The sequence below is a fragment of the Abramis brama genome, assembly GCF_963993115.1.
Source record: "Abramis brama genome assembly, chromosome: 1".
NCBI lineage: Eukaryota > Metazoa > Chordata > Actinopteri > Cypriniformes > Leuciscidae > Abramis > Abramis brama.
In genome coordinates, this window is record NC_139963.1 from 25,505,790 (window position 1) to 25,525,092 (window position 19,303).

General features: G+C 37.1%; 1 protein-coding gene across 1 annotated transcript; it reads left to right on the forward strand.

Moving 5' to 3' along the window:
• Positions 1–5,025: 5,025 nt before the first annotated feature.
• On the forward strand, positions 5,026–18,132 carry slc6a16a (solute carrier family 6 member 16a). The gene is made up of 12 exons (XM_084128105.1): positions 5,026–5,297; positions 8,740–8,971; positions 10,286–10,443; positions 11,511–11,637; positions 12,368–12,543; positions 12,874–12,984; positions 13,092–13,333; positions 13,662–13,842; positions 13,977–14,178; positions 14,264–14,423; positions 14,522–14,684; positions 15,313–18,132. The coding sequence occupies exons 1-12, from the start codon at positions 5,064–5,066 to the stop codon at positions 15,640–15,642; spliced, it is 2,316 nt and encodes a 771-aa protein (XP_083984231.1). The 5' UTR covers positions 5,026–5,063; the 3' UTR covers positions 15,643–18,132.
• The last annotated feature ends 1,171 nt before the right edge of the window (positions 18,133–19,303 follow it).

Below are 19,303 nucleotides of genomic sequence, written 5' to 3' on the forward strand. Positions count from 1 at the left end.
GTCTCAAAATAGACATTTTTTATTTTATTTAGACATGCAACCTTTAATAAAGTAGCCTAAAATAAGATGTTTCGTTCGTGAACGACTTGTGTGTTTAACAAACAGGTTAAGTAGATGATTCAATGATTCACTCTAAAAGACTCGCTTATCACCACCTACCACAGTCATATGCAAAATTCATGAGGCTGCTGACTGCCAAGCCAATGGGTGGAGTTTGACGTCTAGCTTTACTCATTACATCCAGCGAGAGGTCCAACCACACCCTAACCATACCCATAACTCCACCCATTGCGCCCAGAGAGGGGGAGCTGGACATCATTTGGCTCTGAAGTGAGGATGTAATGTTAAGCTCTATGCCTTTTGTTTTAATAATAAATAGATAGCAAATTCATAAATCCAGATTGTGGAAATATATTTAGTCTTCCATCTACCATTTTCAACAACACTACAAACCTGCATCTTTGTTTGTGTTCTATAAATTCAGCTTTTAATCAGTCAATCTGTGACATTGTCTTCTCTTCATATAAATTTGCAGGTCAAGATTCACCAAACTTTTTATAAACAAAAAAGTATAGAGTAACTAATTGTAATGACACTGCATACAACTTAACCAAACTAACAAACTATGAGCTTGCATTTCTTGTCTCCCGGATCCTGTCGCGCAAGATTGCAAATGAATGGAAGTCAGTGCAAATGCAATGCCTGCAGAAAATGTTACTGAACGATTCAGTGAAGGGTTCAAAAGATTTGACTCACTGGATTCAATTAAAATCTCCAACACTGTCACCCTTCTCAATTTAATCCCATTTCTACATTTAAACCACCCTCTCCCATTTCCCATTTGTTTCATCAGTCCATTACAGTGTCTTAGCAAGTGGTGCACTAATGCTGTGTTCAAAATATGACTAATTTTTCTGTTTCCCCCACCAATTCTAGAGCAGCCTAGTTGTTTAATGTTACTGAAGGTTGGCCAGCCCAGTACGCAACATAAGTTTATATTTTCTGATCAGTGTGTACATTGAGGTTAGTTTCAGCAAACTGCAAGACACAATCAAAAAGTACTTTAGTAAAGGACATTTTATTGTTTAGTGGAAGAAATACAGTGGAGAAGTGCACATTTATTATTCTTAAAAATATCACATTAAATTCCCTTAGACCTGAATAGGAACCCAAATGGATCCCATTCAGGTCCTGCAGAAGTGGTTCTACAGGATATGTCTTGTCCTATAAGACAATTTCGATAGGAATCCCATTGGCTCCAAAAAATTTCTTGTATAAATAACAATGACTTTAGCAATATTATATGCTATTACACTGATGATCAAAATGACATTAGAGGTCCTCAGGCGATGGCGCCCTCGTGTGTTAAGAGAGTGAAATGGGTCTTCTTGGCAGATGTTATGTAACTGTCATGTCTAGAACCATTTGTCATTGCTCATCTACTATTGTAGCAAATGCACTATCTTTACTTACCCACAGCCTTTTCTATAGGCCAGTGAGCTCCCAACGCACGTGAAAGGCAGTGCGCTTTTGCAAAATATAAACAGTAGGCGGGGCGATACTATGGAGCTATTCTTGTGCCAATAAAAATGAACGTAGCTTTTCAAGAAACTAATGAAAATATAAATTGAAACTAAATAAATTATCTCTAAAACTGAAAAAGAATAAATCGCAGGCAAATTTTTTGACTTCGTTTTTAATACACTGCATGTTTTGCTAACTGTTTCTCATATTTCAATCGCTGATCTGAACTTACAAATGCGCTCCCTGAGTTTTCGTTCGCCGTTCTGACACATTTCTCTCGTGGGGGCGGGGCTAGTAGCAGTGTGTTCTCATTGGTTACTGAGCTTTTGATTGATCGCTTCGTGACCTGGAAGTGAAGACGTCAGTGTTTATGTGTGGATGTGAGCGTCTGTAATCGCAGCTTTCTATTTCATTTTAGTGATATTAAGTTATGTTTGTTTTTTAATTGTATCTGTATTTACCTGCTGCTACTACTTAGTTGGCAGAAGCTTTTTAGGAGCACAAGAGATCTATTCAGTCTATTCAGGTGTAATTGCACATTAAAGTACTGTATATAAAACTTAAAATATTGTAGTGTCCAATGTTTTCGGAGAATATTTGTTTATTCCTGATGATTATTTTGCATGTTAGGCTCTGATTAGGTTCAGCTGTTACAATTTAAAGAGAATACTAGCAAACGTGTGTGATATATTCAGCCGTCAAGAAAGTCAAACTTCAACCAAGTAATCAAGGTTGGCAGCCATGGCCATCACACTACTCATCGTTAGCATGATATAGCCTACGTTTACACCATCAAAATTAATGATCACTTAAATAAGAGGAATTTAAACAAAATGAAAATTATAGAGATTTAAATCTTTAAATCTATGCATTACAACCCCCCCAATATTTATACCATGATCACATGAAAAATATGCAGACCCAAACTTCAACCCCCCCAATGTTCAAACCAAATCTACACGCTTGCAAGCAGTACGAGGATAGTCCACCCAAAACACGAGCATTCTCTCATCATTTACTCTCCTTCATGCCATCCCAGATGTATATGACTTTCTTCTTGACATAAACATAGACAAAGATATTTAAGGAAATAATCCATCTCTGTGAGTCCATAATACAAGTGGATTGTAACCCATGTACGTAAGATTTTTAATAGTTAAAACAGTTTACATTATTAGTATTTCTTTTATCTAGCCTATTGTTTTACTTCAGAAGGCATTGATTCATCCACTGAGGTCGCATGGATTACCGTCACGCTCACTGTGTGTGTTTTTTAAAGCGTCTTTAGGACTCGCAGAGATGGATTACTTTCCTTACAATCTTAATTCGTGTTTATCTGTAGAAAGAAAGTAAAATGCATCTGGGACAGCATGAGGGTGAGCAAAATAAGAGAGAATTGTATTTTTGGGTGAACTATCCCCTCAACATTCATATGCTATTGGTATGCTAATCCAAGATCAGCATAGATTAATAAGAATAAAGTGAAACCTCTTATGTACTTGTGAACTGTGTTTGTTTTAATCTAGAGGAAATTGAAATATTTGCTAGTTTATATTAAAATAAATCAGGTGTCTGAAGATCAAGATCCCAGTCATTCAAAGGTGATGTGTCTGAACAGAGTAAGATTATTGTCTGAAAGGGACAGTGGATCTCTGGTACTATCACTCCATCCTCTGTGTCAGCATCAGAATTTTGTTTATGGAAATGTTGCTCCACTCCCTGGAAAATGAGAGAGGAAATGTATTATAATCTAACAATACAAACTGCTTTGAACTCCCCATACAGTAACACGTTGCAGACTTAAAATATTTATTATATTTATATTTAAGGGATTTTACAGTACTAAATATTTACCTCAGAGTCAAGCAGCATTTATCATCTGTAATACTGTTGTGTAACCAGTAGATGGCTGTATTGCCCTATATATAAACATATGGATGTGTATTCCCTAGTTGCTGGATGTTTTCAGTCATAATTACTTGCATGTATTAAGTTTTTAATTTGGACATATATTTATTATTAAAGACTATTAAAGATTTAACATTTGTCAAAGAAATGTTCATTTGAAGTGCACTTTTTTCATTATTATTAGTCAAATATGGACACAGAAAAAGCATTTTGTTACTCATACTAGATACATATAATAGCTTTATCAGTCATCTTTATCACACAAAAGTAATCAGAATAAATATTGCAACCAGGGCGATACTTCAAAATAATTGAGAGTTTACATATTACGAACAGAGACGTGGTCTGTGGTCAAGTCGTGTCTCTCCTCTTTCAAAAACTTTGCATCGCAAATTAATCAGCAATTGAGAAATTAAGGTTTAAATAGCTTTATTGGCATGGTAAAAAAGGCTTTACATTGCCAAAGTTGAATCAGGCAGTGATTGACAGCGCTCTCGTCCTATGGCATCAGTCATTGACTGATACAGTACAGATAGGCTACTGTACAGTACTCTAGCTCAATGTTGTTTGGGGTGGCTGTGGGGAAATATGATCTAATCGAAGCAAATATGATCTAATCGAAGACTGTAACCGAATGTAGATAAACAAGTCATGTAATGATTGGGCTAACAGTTAAATCAAGACAACACAGCTGTATAATGTTATGGGCTCTCACTGAGCTCTAAAATGCCTCTCCACCTGAAAAAAGCCAGTAGGCTACTGTATTATAAATAGTATTAGTATAGTATTAAAAACAAAACAAAAATCAGACTTACCACGAGTAGGCTAACGTTATCCAGTATCCTCCTGATATAGCGACGATGACTAATGATAAATATCATTCGTCTGTACTATTCCTTCTATAAGAGATCATCTCAACAATATAGTGTAGCAGCAAATAAATACAGATATAAACTTAATATCACTAAAATGAAATAGAAAGCTGCGATTACAGACGCTCACATCCACACATAAACACTGACGTCTTCACTTCCAGGTCACGAAGCAATCAATCAAAAGCTCAGTAACCAATGAGAACACACTGCTACTAGCCCCGCCCCCACGAGAGAAATGTGTCAGAACGGCGAACGAAAACTTAAGAAGCGTAAATGAAAACACTGGAAGCGCATTTGTAAGTTCAGATCAGCGATTGAAATATGAGAAATAGTTAGCAAAACATGCAGTGTATTAAAAACGAAGTCAAAAAATTTGCCTGCGATTTATTCTTTTTCAGTATTAGAGATAATTTATTTAGTTTCAATTTATATTTTCATTAGTTTCTTGAAAAGCTACGTTCATTTTTATTGGCACAAGAATAGCTCCATAGGGCGCGAGGTGGAGCCTAGCAGCAGTCATGCATTACCATGCATAAATCTCGATTTGCTGCCCAGATAAGCCCCCTATGTGATATAATAATAGTTTAGGAGGCTTTATACACATAAATAATTATTTTATAAACCAGATATTAAAGGGACGAGTGCAGAGACCCCAAAAGGAGAGCTCCGCATGTTCTGTAATATGACAAAGAGCTGTCAAGAAGGGGGAGGGGCCTCCTTCACGCTTTGGTAAAACAGCTCGCGAGTTGGTCTCCAATGACAGCGCGCTTAACTGCAGGGTCTGGCGTAACATTTGCCTTTTTACCAAAGTTGTGCACTCGGAGCCCTCCAACGTGGCGATCTTCTAACCACCCGAAAAGTGGGATAAATATTGCAGTGGGTCTGAATGACTGGAATACTAGCAGAACCGATAACGCTGTCAGTTTAAAGATTAGCGGTTTAAACAAAAAACTACAACAGGGCAACTCCCCCCTGAAACGGGCTGCCAAGGTAAGACTCGAAGAATTTGTTGCTGGCTGAAAGTTTTCTTCTCTCTTGAGCTGCAACCGAAAACTTTTCAACTGAGTTTCAGGAGTTACTTTTACATAATGCACGTGCTTTAGAGGTTCTTGTTTGTTTCTATCATATTCTATCAGCAAATTGTGTCCTGTTGCAGTTTATACTTGCCTTGGCATAAAAGTTTTAAATTGGTCAATGCATTTTGTCTTTAATACATTCAATTGGCCATATGTTTGTTTATCTGATCAATTTACTTTAGTTTAATCAGGTTTTACTGTTTATTTACAGTTGGATCAATGAATGTAAATACATGTGGGGTGTGAAATATATCCATCCATTGTTGATTGGCATGGCATGTTCCTATAATACCGTCAGCTGCCAAATTTACACCACGCGGGTGATGTTGCAAAACATAAAACCTATTTATATAGCACTATATATAGCCTATATATATATATATATATATATATATATATATATATATATATATATATATATATATATATATATATATATATGAGCAACAGACATAATGCATTATATTTCAACATTTTGTTTTATCATAACATTGTACTTGTGTAGTTTGGGAATATGTAGTAAAGTGTTTCAGGGTAAGTTAGAGATATGAAACACAAGTAAACCTCTGCTTCTATCAAGGTGACATGAATATAAACAGCATAAGGGCCGGAGTGGGACCCATTTTCAGCCCGGGATTTTAATGGCCAAGACCAACTCCGGCACAATTTGCATATTTTTAAACTCTCAAGACAGACATCGCGTGATGGTGTTTGGTGTTTTAAGCCCCCAACGGCGCCTTCCAGGCAGCGAGGGGATGGGTAGGTTTAAGGTTGAGGGTAGGGTTAGCTGCCTCTAAGGAGCCATTGGGGGCTTAAAACACCATAGAGCTCATGTGATTATTCTGCAAATAATCTATCTCTATTATGCAAATATCAAGCGAAAAACGCGGTCGGCAGCCAATTGCTGTGAGCTTCGGGATGTGACGTCTGTCTTGAGAGTATGAAAATATGCAAATTGTGCCAGTTTATGCTGGATTTAGTGCGTAAATCATTTTCTTTACAAATTAGATGCTTCGCAGTTGAAACTACCTTTATGTTGAGGTGGTAGGACTACTACTGGCCCAATTTATGAGCGGCCACCGGGAATACTCCCGATTCTCCTGATGGCCACTCCGGGCCAAGGAGAGCGAGAGTGATATTTCAATGAAATAATCAGTGGCTTTGACACTAGATTCTGTCTGCATGTAGGCCTATAGTCATGTGTTCTCATGCTTAGTGTGGCATAAGTGAAATCAAATGAGACTGGTATAGAGAGAAATAGTGCACAGCCAATCAAATAACGTGTTGAGTGGGAAGGTCACTGGCACTCGTAGAAAAGGCATTTGTAGAATAACAGAGGCAAAGAAAATCTGTTCACTCCTCCCACTACTTTCAGTTGGCGTTTTGTCTTTGTGTAATTTGACAGTATATTGGCGTTATAAACAACTTCCTAGACATGAGAGGGCACCGAGATGAGAGAGATAAGAAACATGTTTATTTTTCACCTGTCACAAGATCGTCATAGAGGCATCGGATACCTTGGAAACTTTCCACCTCACAATGTCCGCCTGTCAGGCAACTAAGAATGACTAGCCGCTCCAGCTCTGACGCAGTAACACACCTCTTTCTCCTTCTCTCACATGCTCTCTCACTCTCTTTTTTTGTTAGAGAGGGCTCCGGACTTCTGTACTTTTCCACTCTTACAGTGGAGAGCACATAGACCCCTGAGCTGGGCCCTTCCTCAGATGGTGGGCAAATACTGCTGGACCCAAATGTTTCAAGTCTGCATTTACCCACATGGCCTCTTTAGCTGTGAAACTATATGCAGACGCATGACTTTATTTCATGCCACAATTCAGGGGTTTTCAACCTTTTTAATGCCTTTTAATACTTGCAAATAAGATTATTCCCTTTCATGAAATAAAGGCAGCTATATATTTTCATGTATACAGACCAGTCTATGATACAGACCCATTTATACTTTTTTTGTAAAGCATTGAATTATAAAGACGTGTTAATTTCCAGCAATGGCCTAAAGATTCTTGTACAGGCCTGGTTGTGTTTCACAATCATAAGGAGCTCCTCTGTATGTTGAAAAAATGGAAAATACTTTTTTTTTGTTGGTCGAAATTAGTTTTGAACCAATGGGACTCTGGTGCTGTAGTTGTGGTTGCCCTCTGTTTGCTGTTAAATATTTGTCTTGAACTGTATGCAAATTTGTAAACATTTATTATTTGCTAAATTAACAAGACCGATTTTGAAATGCACACTTCCATGTTTGTCTTTTGTCTGTGTTCAGCGGAGCTTTTTATCTCCACTGGTGAATGTCTGGATTATTTCTAAGATAAAGAGATTTAGATTTACTGTACAGTTCAGTGACAAATAAGGAGTGAAAGTTTGCACAAAAAATTAAATAAAACTTTTATACTAATAAAAGACAATAAGTTATTTAAAAAGTTTTTAAAAATGCAAAGAAAAATAAGTAAAACAGATTTAGATTTAGATTTAGATTTTTATACTGTAACATCTTGATGTTGAATAAAAAAAGTACGTGGACTTATACATGGTAATAATGAATGACAACTTATTTATTTATTTATCATTTCTACATTCTCTTCACTTTTCTGCTCTTTGTGTTATACATTCTACACCATGATCTTCTGTTTACATTGAAGTGAGAAGAAAAGTGATAGCTGGAATGAAGGAGGGAGATGGCAAGGTGGACTTGACTTATTGACTTTACTAGCTCCAACTTACATAAAGAACACAATGAAACTATTCACTTCTCTCCAGGGAAGACGGAGAGAGTTAGAGGGAAACGAGAGAAGTAAATACAGGGAAGCGAAGAGCTAGATAAGGGGTTAGTGGATCCCCGTGGTTTTCTGTGAAATGGGTGTACTTGTCCAAGAAAGTGTCTTCACACACTGTGCATGTTATGTTAACTCCGAGACATGTTGAACACAGGTACTTTTCTATTGTATGTCACTGTTTTAGATCTTATGTTGACATAATAATTGCTGAGAACCTGTAAAGAAAAGTTATAAAAATGAATCGATTCACCATTTACCCAATATGGTTAAAACAAGGCGCTACTGGAGGCAGTGTTATTATTGATAACTAAAACTGTTCAAATTGTTTGTTAAGTCTGAAATAAAATATAAATATCAGATTTAAACTTAAAAAAAAAATTAAATGAGAAATGTTGCTTTGAAAACAAACTGAAATAAAATAAGTTTAAGTACTAAAATTACTAAAACTGGAATAAAAATAAATAGAAAAATAAAAAACTAATAAAAATGACAAAATCACATTGCAAAATGACTAAAACTTAAGCTAAAATTAAAACGAAAACTGGACAAATATTGTGCCCTTTCTAGATGGAGAAGCCACCATTGACCAATGAGAACGGGAGTGTGTTGGCCGAGAGCCGGTCAGACATGGCTTTGGTGTCGGCAGATGATGAAGTCGGGTCTGCAGGTGCTGCTGGGCAGGAGGACGACAGGCCAGCGTGGGACAGTAAACTGCAGTATGTGCTCGCCCAGGTGGGCTTTAGCGTTGGCCTGGGAAATGTCTGGAGGTTTCCCTACCTCTGCCACCAAAATGGAGGAGGTGGGTACTTTTATTATTCATTTAAATGTAGACTCTTGCCTTCCACTCAATACCGTACATTTGAGTTGCAATTATTGACAATTCAGCTATCCAGCCCAGTGACTTGTGCCCTTATTTATAGACCACCAAAATATAATAAGAACTTTATTCATGAATTCGGGACTTTTCTGTCTAATATAGTCCCTACTGTGGATAAATTACTAATCCAGGGTGATTTTAATATCTATGTCTGTTGACCTTCCCATCACTTGGTGAAAGAATTTGTACAACACATTGACTCATTTGACCTCCTTCAACATATTAATGGTCCTATTAATCAGCAGAACACTGACCATTGATCTTGTTCTATCTTCTGGCCTTTCGGTATGTAACATTGATATTAAAGGGGTGGTATAATGCCCCTTTTTACAAGATGTAAAATAAGTCTCTGATGTCCCCAGAGTGTGTATATGAAGATTTAGCTCAAAATACCCCACACATAATTTTTTTATAGCATGTTAAAATTGTTTGAGGGTGAGCAAAAACGCATTGTTTTGTGTGTGTCCCTTTAAATGCAAATGAGCTGCTGCTCCCGGCACAGAGGGCGGAGCTTCAAGAGCTTGTGTGTGTGTGTGTGTGTGTATTAGCAGCTCAGATTACCTCACACAGACACACACTAAAATGCCTTTTATGTTTAAACCGGAGTCCGACAATGATGGAGAGACTCAAGAAGAAGTGACAACATGTAGAATGCAACAGGACGTTTCTGAATGGTTGATGAATTTATGTAGCTGACGTGGAGTTATCTATCTTCAAGTCATTGATTAGCATATTCTGTCACGATAACCTATAAAATCCCTTGTGTGAGAACTGTTGTAAGATGCCTACAGAGTGACATGCTATTGCCTTTTTGTTACGTAACCAACTGTATTGCAATAAATGTGAAAAGATGGATGTGAGAACTTGAGTAGACTCACATATGTGCTCTACTACAACAACTGTGCCTTTTCGATAGCCGGTCCTAGGTTATGAAATAACTTACCGCTTGCCATCCGCTCTGTCCCCACTTTGAGTGCTTTTAAAACGGCTTTGAAGAAGCTCTTTTATATCTTGACATTTGACTCTGACCCAGGAGAGAACTAAATATTAATTGTATGTTGTTGTGTTTGTATTCTCTTTGTTTGGTTTCCTTGATTGCTTTGTACAGCACTTTAAGCTGCCCTTGAGGCAGTAGAAATGTGCTTTATAAAAAACTAAACTAAACTAAACATTGTATGTGTGTGTGTTAGTGAAACTGAACGATTGGTAATGTAATCACACACTCTCTTTCTTCAGGTGCCTTTATGTTATTGTACGTGATGCTGTTGCTCATTATCGGGGTTCCTCTGTTCTTTATGGAGCTGGCCGCTGGCCAGAGCATCCGTCAGGGCAGCATCGGGGTCTGGAAACACATCTCACCTCGCCTCGCAGGCATCGGCTACTCCAGCTGCATGGTACAACACACATATACACTCTTTCTGTATGAGAATTACAAGTATTATTCTATTGCATTATAACATGGGGCGTATGTTCATATCCATATACAGTACTGTGCAAAAGTCTTAGGCATGTTAATATCCCCCCCCCCCCCCCCCCCAAAAAAAATGGTTTTAAGTCAGTTATTAGTTTACATTTCCAAACATTCTTTTTGCCATTAATTGTAATAATCCAGTGAGATTTGTGTATGCACAAGGAATCTGACAACAGCCAGGATGATTTGTTTTACAATGAATCATTATTCAGCATAATTAATTTTACATAATTTAACATTATGAAGTAGCATTATGAGGTGTAAACCTGGTTCACATCGTTATTTTTATTTCCTGTTTGTTTTTTTCTTCTGGTGCATACTAGATATAACAAAGATGGACAAAAATAGTGTGTTGACATTTTTTCAGAGATATTATTGGCGAGTTTATATTTAAAATGAGCTGAAAGGTATCATGTTTCGTCTGGTGGTTACATGGCAAGGGATTTATGAGCTTCAGCTTCTGTAATGCCACAGGCAAAAAAGCCACACATATTTAGTGGCTGACTCGTAATAAAATGAGAAATTTTTGAGAAAATATTTGTATCATGCTGGTTGGAGTTGACAAAACAGAAGCATCAGTTTTATTCTGAGACTGCCTTAAAGAACGCAGCCAGCTTTAACTCACTGTTGTGAGAAGTGTTTGAAAAATGGCTACAATCCATACATACATGTTGACGTATATTCTGTGTTTGTATGTAAAGAGGAGTAGTTCCTCTCTGTTTGAGTATAAGAGGATTTCCTGTGAGCATTCGTATGTGTGTGCTTGTATGATAACATTATCAGCTCGTCAGTAAGATCAGATAGCAGAAGTTCTATAATGTTGGCATCTTACACAATATGAGAGGATTTATTTATTTATTTATTGCTTTACACAGTAATGGAACAATCAAAGATCTTGACAGTGTGTATTTTTAGATTTTCTCTCTTTTTGGTTTTTAATCATACACCTATACAGACATGAGATGTCATTGTACTCTTTTTCTCTCTCAGGTTTGTTTCTTTGTGGCCCTGTACTATAATGTGATCATTGCCTGGTCTCTGTTCTACATGGGGAATTCATTCCAGTATCCATTGCCATGGGAACATTGTCCTGTAGATATGATCTCAAACCAGACAGGTATGTTGTTTACATACACAAAATCACTTGGAATCAATTTGGTAAAGAAATTAATACTTTTATTCACCAAGGATCCTGAAAAAAAAGATGATTTCCACAAAATTTTTAACTATCATCAACATTTATAATAATAAGAAATGATTCTTGAGCAGCAAATCATCATATCAGAATGATTTCTGAAGGATCATGTGACACTGAAGATTAGAGTAATGATGCTGAAAATTCAGCTTTAACATCACAGGACTATATTACTTAAAAATATATTCAAATAAAAAAAACAATTATTTTAAATTGTAATAATATTTCACAGTATTACTGTTTTTACTTTGATCAAATAAATGTAGCCTTGGTAATGGTTCTTTTAAAAACATAAAAAAATCTTACCGACCCCAAACTTTGGAACGAAAAAAAAATAATTATTAAAGGAAGAAAATACATTAATGAAAACATAAAGCTTTAAAAACAACAGTAAAACCCGTTGCATTCAAACGTTAGGTGAGGGATTCAATGGAAGAGAACATTTAGTTGTTGCTTAAGTCAGACAGATGCAGAAAGGAAAATTATCCTTCTTTTCAAAATGTTTTTTACTAGTGTTAAATAATTAGTTCAGAATGAGCAGTCCACTAGTCAGTTACTCACGCACATCCTTAATTATTACAGACTTTGCATATTTTGTGTCTTTGAGATTTACAGTATGTACAGTTGTTTTGATCTCATCTTCCTGTCTTAGTGAAGGAATGTGCCGCAAGCTCTCCTACCTCCTATTTCTGGTTCAGAAAGGCTCTGGATATCTCAGACTCCATAGACGAGTCAGGAGAGTTTAACCCTATCATGACCGGTTGCCTCCTTGCCGCCTGGGCTATAGTGTGTCTCGCAATGATCAAGGGCATCAAGTCTTCTGCCAAGGTACAAAATACAAACACGTTTGTTTTTCAATCATGGTAGAGATGTTTCTGGTACATCTACGTTTGTTACTGAGCTAATGATATTTTCTATCCCCTAACACTCACAAAACTTTTAGCATTTCTACATAGTCAAAAATAAATATTTTTATCGTTTATTAAGCCATTTTCCTCTAGTTTCACTATCCTTGTGAGGTTTTACAATTCTTGAAGGGACATAAAATTGTTTCCAAAATGTTTTTAAAAAAATTAATCAACAGATGTTCTTAGTGAAATCAGTAAATTAAAAAAAAACGTTCTTCCAATTTATGATCTGTCTATTCCTTTTCTCCAGGTGATGTATTTCTCCTCCGTGTTCCCTTACGTTGTGCTGATCTGTTTTCTCATCAGAGGGCTCATGTTGGACGGGGCTTTAGATGGCATCAAATATATGTTTTATCCTAAGGTGACAACAAGAGCTCCCACGACTCCCATAAAGTGCAATTTAAAGGCATGTCAAATCATGCTAAATTAAAATTTTGTAATCATACAGTATTTCTCTGTTTGGATTAGCTGGAGATTTGGGGGGAAGTGCAGGTGTGGCGTCAGGCTGCCACACAGGTGTTTTTTGCACTGGGTCTGGGTTACGGCTCTGTGATCGCTTATTCATCCTACAACCCTGTGCATAACAACTGCCACCGGGACGCCATCATGGTCTCTGTCATCAACTTCATGACCTCAGTATTGGCCTCTCTGGTTGTCTTTGTGGTCCTTGGTTTCAGAGCCAAGAACATTGCTCTGGAATGTGTTGCATCGTAAGTAAGAATCTGTGTTCGCTTTCTTTTGTTTTTGCTTGAAACACGATTGTATTTAATTTTCTCTTATGCTCTTTATTTGATCAAAAATACAGTAAAAATGTGAAATATTACAATTTAAAATAATTTTCTATTTATTTTTTTATATGTTTTGAAATGTATTCCTGTGATGTCAAAGCTGAATTGTCAGCATCATTACAGTCTTCAGTGTCACATGATCCTTCAGAAATCATTCTAATATGATGTATTATGATCTAATATGATCTGTATCAAATTAACATTTTTATAATTTCTTTATATTTGTATCTTTATTAATGTCACTTTGCAGTAATGTGGCCAGGATGGCAGAAATGGCAACAACAGGTTCATCGCAGCATTGGTGGCCATGGTTCAACATTTCTGACCCCAAATCAGTGTCTCTTCATGACTACAGAGAATGGTACAGCCACTATGGAAGCCTGCTAGGGTCAAATATCACTGACTGTGACCTGGAAAGAGAAATGAGCAAGGTAGGGTTAACATATATGTATGCGCTTCAGTGTATATTCTATTACATTAGTTAAATGTATCTCACTGTCATAGTGAAATTATTTCTGGTTGTGAGAGTCCATCCATCCATCTATACTGTTTCTCTTTCTCTCAGGGAGTGGAGGGCACAGGTTTGGCATTTATAGCATTTACAGAAGCGATGTCGTTGTTTCCTGCAAGTCCATTTTGGTCAACTTTGTTCTTTCTCATGCTGCTGAATTTGGGCCTCTCCACCATGTTTGGCACCATGCAGGGGATTCTTACCCCACTCATGGACAACTTCAGAGTGCTGGGGCGCCACAAGACCATGTTGACGGGTACACTCAAATAGACGTGCTAATACTGAAGGATATTGTGCCCTAGCTGTCACATAACTTGACTGTATCATTGTATAACACGCAGTGTGTTGCTGTATCCTGGGCTTCCTCTTTGGCCTGCTCTTCACTCAAAGAAGTGGCAACTATTTTGTGACCATGTTTGACGATTATTCTGCAACATTGCCATTGATTATCGTGGTCATCTTTGAAACTTTCAGCGTGGCATGGGTTTACGGTGCTGATCGGTGAGATGAAGTGTGAAATAATTTATTTATATGCTGATTAAGTTGTGGGATCAGCTGTGTGTAGTTTTTTTATCCTCATTGTATTTGCCGTTCTGCAGTTTCTTGGATGATGTGGAGGTGATGCTACACTGGCGCCCTCCGGTGGTTTATCGCTATTTGTGGAAGTATGTATGCCTGCTCGGCATGGTGGGACTGCTGGCTGCTAGTCTTCTCCGCATGGTCTTCAAACGGCCCACGTACACAGCCTGGAACCACACCACGGTATTATACAAACTGAGTGCAAAATAAGTTTGGATGCTATGAACTAACTTGTGTGTGTAAAAAAAAGAATGATGACTGTAGATAACTTAAAGGGATAGTAGGCACAAACATGCAAAAAAAAAAGTTCTGTCATCATTTACTCACCCTCTTGTTGTTAAAAACCTGTATGACTATGACTACATATTTTTAAAAATGTCTTGGTGTTTTTTTCATGCTTTAAGAAGTCTCGTCTCACATGCTCATCAATGCTGCATTTCTTTAATCAATTATACAGTAGAAACAGTAATATTGTGAAATATTATTAAAATGTTTTTATTTGAATATATTCTAAAATGAATTTTCAGCAGCCATTACTCCAGTCTTCAGTGTCACATGATCCTTCAGAAATCATTCTAATATGATGATTTGCTGCTCAGGAGACATTTATCCTTATTAATGTTGAAAACAGTTGTGCTGCTTAATGTTTTAGTGGAACTCTCTTTTTTTCAGGATTCTTTGATGAATAGAAAGTTCAAAAGAACAGCATTTTATTTGAAGAAGAATTTTTGGTAGCATTATAAATGTCTTTACTGCCACTTTTGATCAAAAAGTCTTACTGAAAAAAAAATAAAGTATTTCTCTCTGTCAGGGTTCTGAAGCTAGCCTCGAGTATCCTGGATGGGCTCTGATCATGCTGTCCATGCTGATCGTTACAGCATCTCTCCCGGTGCCCATTGGCTATCTGCTCTCCTTCCTCAGAGGGGGGCGGGGCCTACCAGTGGAGGAGGGTGAAGTTGAGCCTCCAAGAGAGCGATACTCCAAATGCAATTCTGATGAGCCAGAGCCAAATAACCATCACTCCTCAGTGGACGAAGACAGGAATCGGCCCCGGTCCACCTTCCTTCCACTGGGTGCTGAACACTACAGGCTACTCTCGCAACAGGAAGATGGAGAGGAAGAAGACGACACTGAGGTGTAAGGGAAAAAATGGAGATAAACGGGTATTTGAGCGGAAAACGACAAGACTATTTATTCATCAGTGTTGGAGTTCTTTAATGGAGCTTAGGGAGACCGACTCCATTTATTCTCATTATGCTAATGAACATTCAATGAAAAATATTTGTCAACTGCGGCACTATTTAAGAGGGATACTTTTTGCGAGTGTACCAATCATTGAATTGCTTTGTTCTTGAATCCCTACATGTACTTAGCCTAAGTGAAGTGGCCTGTACCATAAGTGCCTGAATATAATGAATATCCACACTTAATTATATTAATTAATTATACTTAATTATTAGATTACAGCTTCTCCAAAGCACAGCAATTACACTCGTCATCTAGAATAAAACATTTGTTTTTACTATGGTTTCTTAAGTAAAATAGGTTAAGGTCCAATTTGTTAACATTAGTTAATGCCTCAGGTAACATTTACAATGAGCAATATATTTTTACAGCATTTATTATCCTTTGTTAATGTTAGTTAATAAAACGTTTTAGGTTACGACTGTAACAATGGTTCTCTGAGAAGGGGAACGAGGCACTGCATCTTGGATTGACGCTATGGGGACACCGTCAGCATAACTGGTGAACACACACCAAATTTCATTGGCCAACCAAAGTCCATTACATCATTAGTGGAGAGCCCGTGAATATAAGAAGGTGCCATAATACAAATCATCAACTTTTTTGTCTGAAGAAGAGATGTAGGCAAGCCCAAGGCATGACAATGAGGTGCAGTGTCTTGTTCCCTTTCTCAGGGAACCATGGTTACAGTTGTAACCTGAGACATTCGGTGCGTCCCAATTCGCATACTATCTGTCCTAAATAGTATTCGAAAATATAATTAGTACACCGCAAAACGTAGTATGTTGAAATGAGTGTTCCAAAGATACCTGGATGGTCTACTATTTCAGGTCAGAATCCGAAGTGCAGATCGATGCACACTCTAACGGCTAATATTGCCCACAACCCATCGCGCGTTGGACGAGGATTCGGTTAGAACTACAAACACGAGTGAAAAGTGTTAAAAAACTACAGACATGGAGGACCCGCGAGTCCGGCGGTTATGTAGAGAGGTTTAGATAAAGGGGTTTGAGTGATTAATTATCAGAATCTAACCTGATGAAAATGTATTTATTCAATGTTGTCTACATTATATTGCATCTGCAGCAGCATTGTGAACTTTTGTAAAGATACGTTTAGCCATTAACTTTTAAATGCATAATTATATTCAAATTGCAAACACATGAGTAGAGTCTCCGCATGAAAGACCCACGACTGGCAGATGAACGTGCAACTGCATTTCTCTCCGAAACGGTAGGAAATTAAATTAGATTGAATGGAGGATTTTAACTGTGACAAGATGATTGACAGGGCAGTTTACGTGACAGGATGCATGCGACAGATCTGTCCGTTAAGATGACGAAGTAGTATGTCCCAAAGCTTGCCTACTCTTTTGCTACACACTCAAAAGTATGTACTTTTTCTTCACAAAAAGAGTACATACTTTTAGGGCGTAGTATAAGTTGGCGAATTCTGGGGGGAGAATGCAACCCTTATGCGGGACTGGCAGCGTACAGTAAGAGGCCTCAATACAAAAAACTTTCCTCATCCTCCTCAACCACATCTGTCTCTTTCTGGCTGGATGGTGCCAGCAACATGCTATCTGCTGGATCAGATGGTGTTATAGATAGCACATCTTGATCTAACAGATTGCTCGAGCCCGTGACTGAAGAATGCGAAAGAGCCATACCTCAGCCAGCTCGGCCTGCGATCCCCACGACTTAAGCTGAAAGCCAAGTATTACAGTCGGCCTCTTATACCCACGGGCGCTCCGCTAATGGCGTCGTGGACGTGCTTCAGACACAGGTTACGCTGATGCCGTCCCGATAGCGCCAATCCAAGATGCAGTGTTGAAGTTCCACTTCAAAAGTGAACGGTTTATGCTACCGCACAGTGCATTAACTAATGTTAACAGATACAACATTTGATCTTAAAAAAATTTATTAGTAAATGTTGAGATTAACGTTAACTAAGATTAGTAAATGCTGTAGATGTATTGTTCATTGGTAGTTCATGTTAACTAATGTAGTTACCTAATGTTAACAAATGAAACCTTATTGTAAAGTGTTACTAAAAATAGATGGTGGAAGACTGTTAGATGTTTTAAAACATATCAGTATTATCCGTATTACTAGAATACTAATATTTTTAAATAATTTTCTCCAAAGAAATGGTACATAGAGGTTAAAAATGTTTCTTTGAAACTGTTAGCCATTAACCTTATTAATAAGTTACTTTTAGCCGGAAATTGGTTGTAATATCAAAAGAAAATCGTATTGTATATTGTTAATAGAGTTATGGTAAATGTCAAGTTATTTCTGACATGAATTAGGTAAATGAATGATTCTTGTAGTATTCAGTGACAGTAAAATGTCATATATATATATATATATATTTTTTTTTTTTAGTAAATAAACAAACAAACTGACTATCAAATGCCACAGATTGCACAAATATAGGTTAAAGCTACTTTGTCAAGGAGGAAGCACAATTCAGCATCACCCAACCATTGGCTCCAAATATCTACGGTTTCATTTTTTTTAGCTTTTTACCCAGTAAACTAGTCCAACACCACATAAATATTATGTGTCATTGTGTCTTTAAGCTAAGGAGTGAGACATTTGCTAAATTGCTGCCACACATGCTGCAATTTAAAACATAACACTAAATACATGCAATTTTAGCCATGACTCTACAATGCCAAACTATGACTGCACAGGGGTTTGCATTCATATTCATTGAATTGTACTGTGATATTAGAAGATCAATGTAGAACAGATAAAAATAAATGACTGTTATATGTAGCCTCAGGTTAAATCAGTAGTGTGAACACAAATATAGAAGGCAGCTTCATTTGTTCCTTTGACATGGTTTTTTTTTTGTTGTTGTTGTTTTGTTTTTTGGTGGGAAAGCTCAGAATACATTTGGTCTGTTTCATGCTGACCAGAAAGATTTTAGTCTATATTTTAGACTGATCCACAAGAGAGGTTTTACTCATTAGACTAAAGCTTTTTTTAAATAAAAACAAACTGTTATGCTGTTGATGCTTGGATTTGTATATACAGCAAGGGATGTTTGCATGTTCACTTCCTTTGTGAGTATTCTCTGTGTGTTCACTTCTGTTGTGATATGACGGTATATACAGTACAGTTTGGATTATGTGTGTGTGAGAGAGAGAGAGAGAGAGAGAGAGAGAGAGAGAGAGAACAAAGATTTTGTAATTACCATTGCAATTTTGTGCCATGCTGAAGAATCACTGTATATCTATTCTATGCCAAATAAAAAGTTATTTGGTCATAGATGTGAAAGCACATTATTATATTGATTTAGTTTGACAGCATATAATAATTGAGTATAAAATTGAAGATAAAGTTTTAAGTTCAATTCAAATACTTTTCAACAGTTTTCACATAAATGTTGATCCAAAGGAACAATATACAGAGAACTGGTCTCAGATCAAAGTTTATAAGAACAACCATAAACAATGTTAGGGGAAAATGTAAACTTCGACAGCTCTAACATTTTCCTTGGACTCAATAACCAAAGTGAAATATTTAATATGTGGAATATATATAATA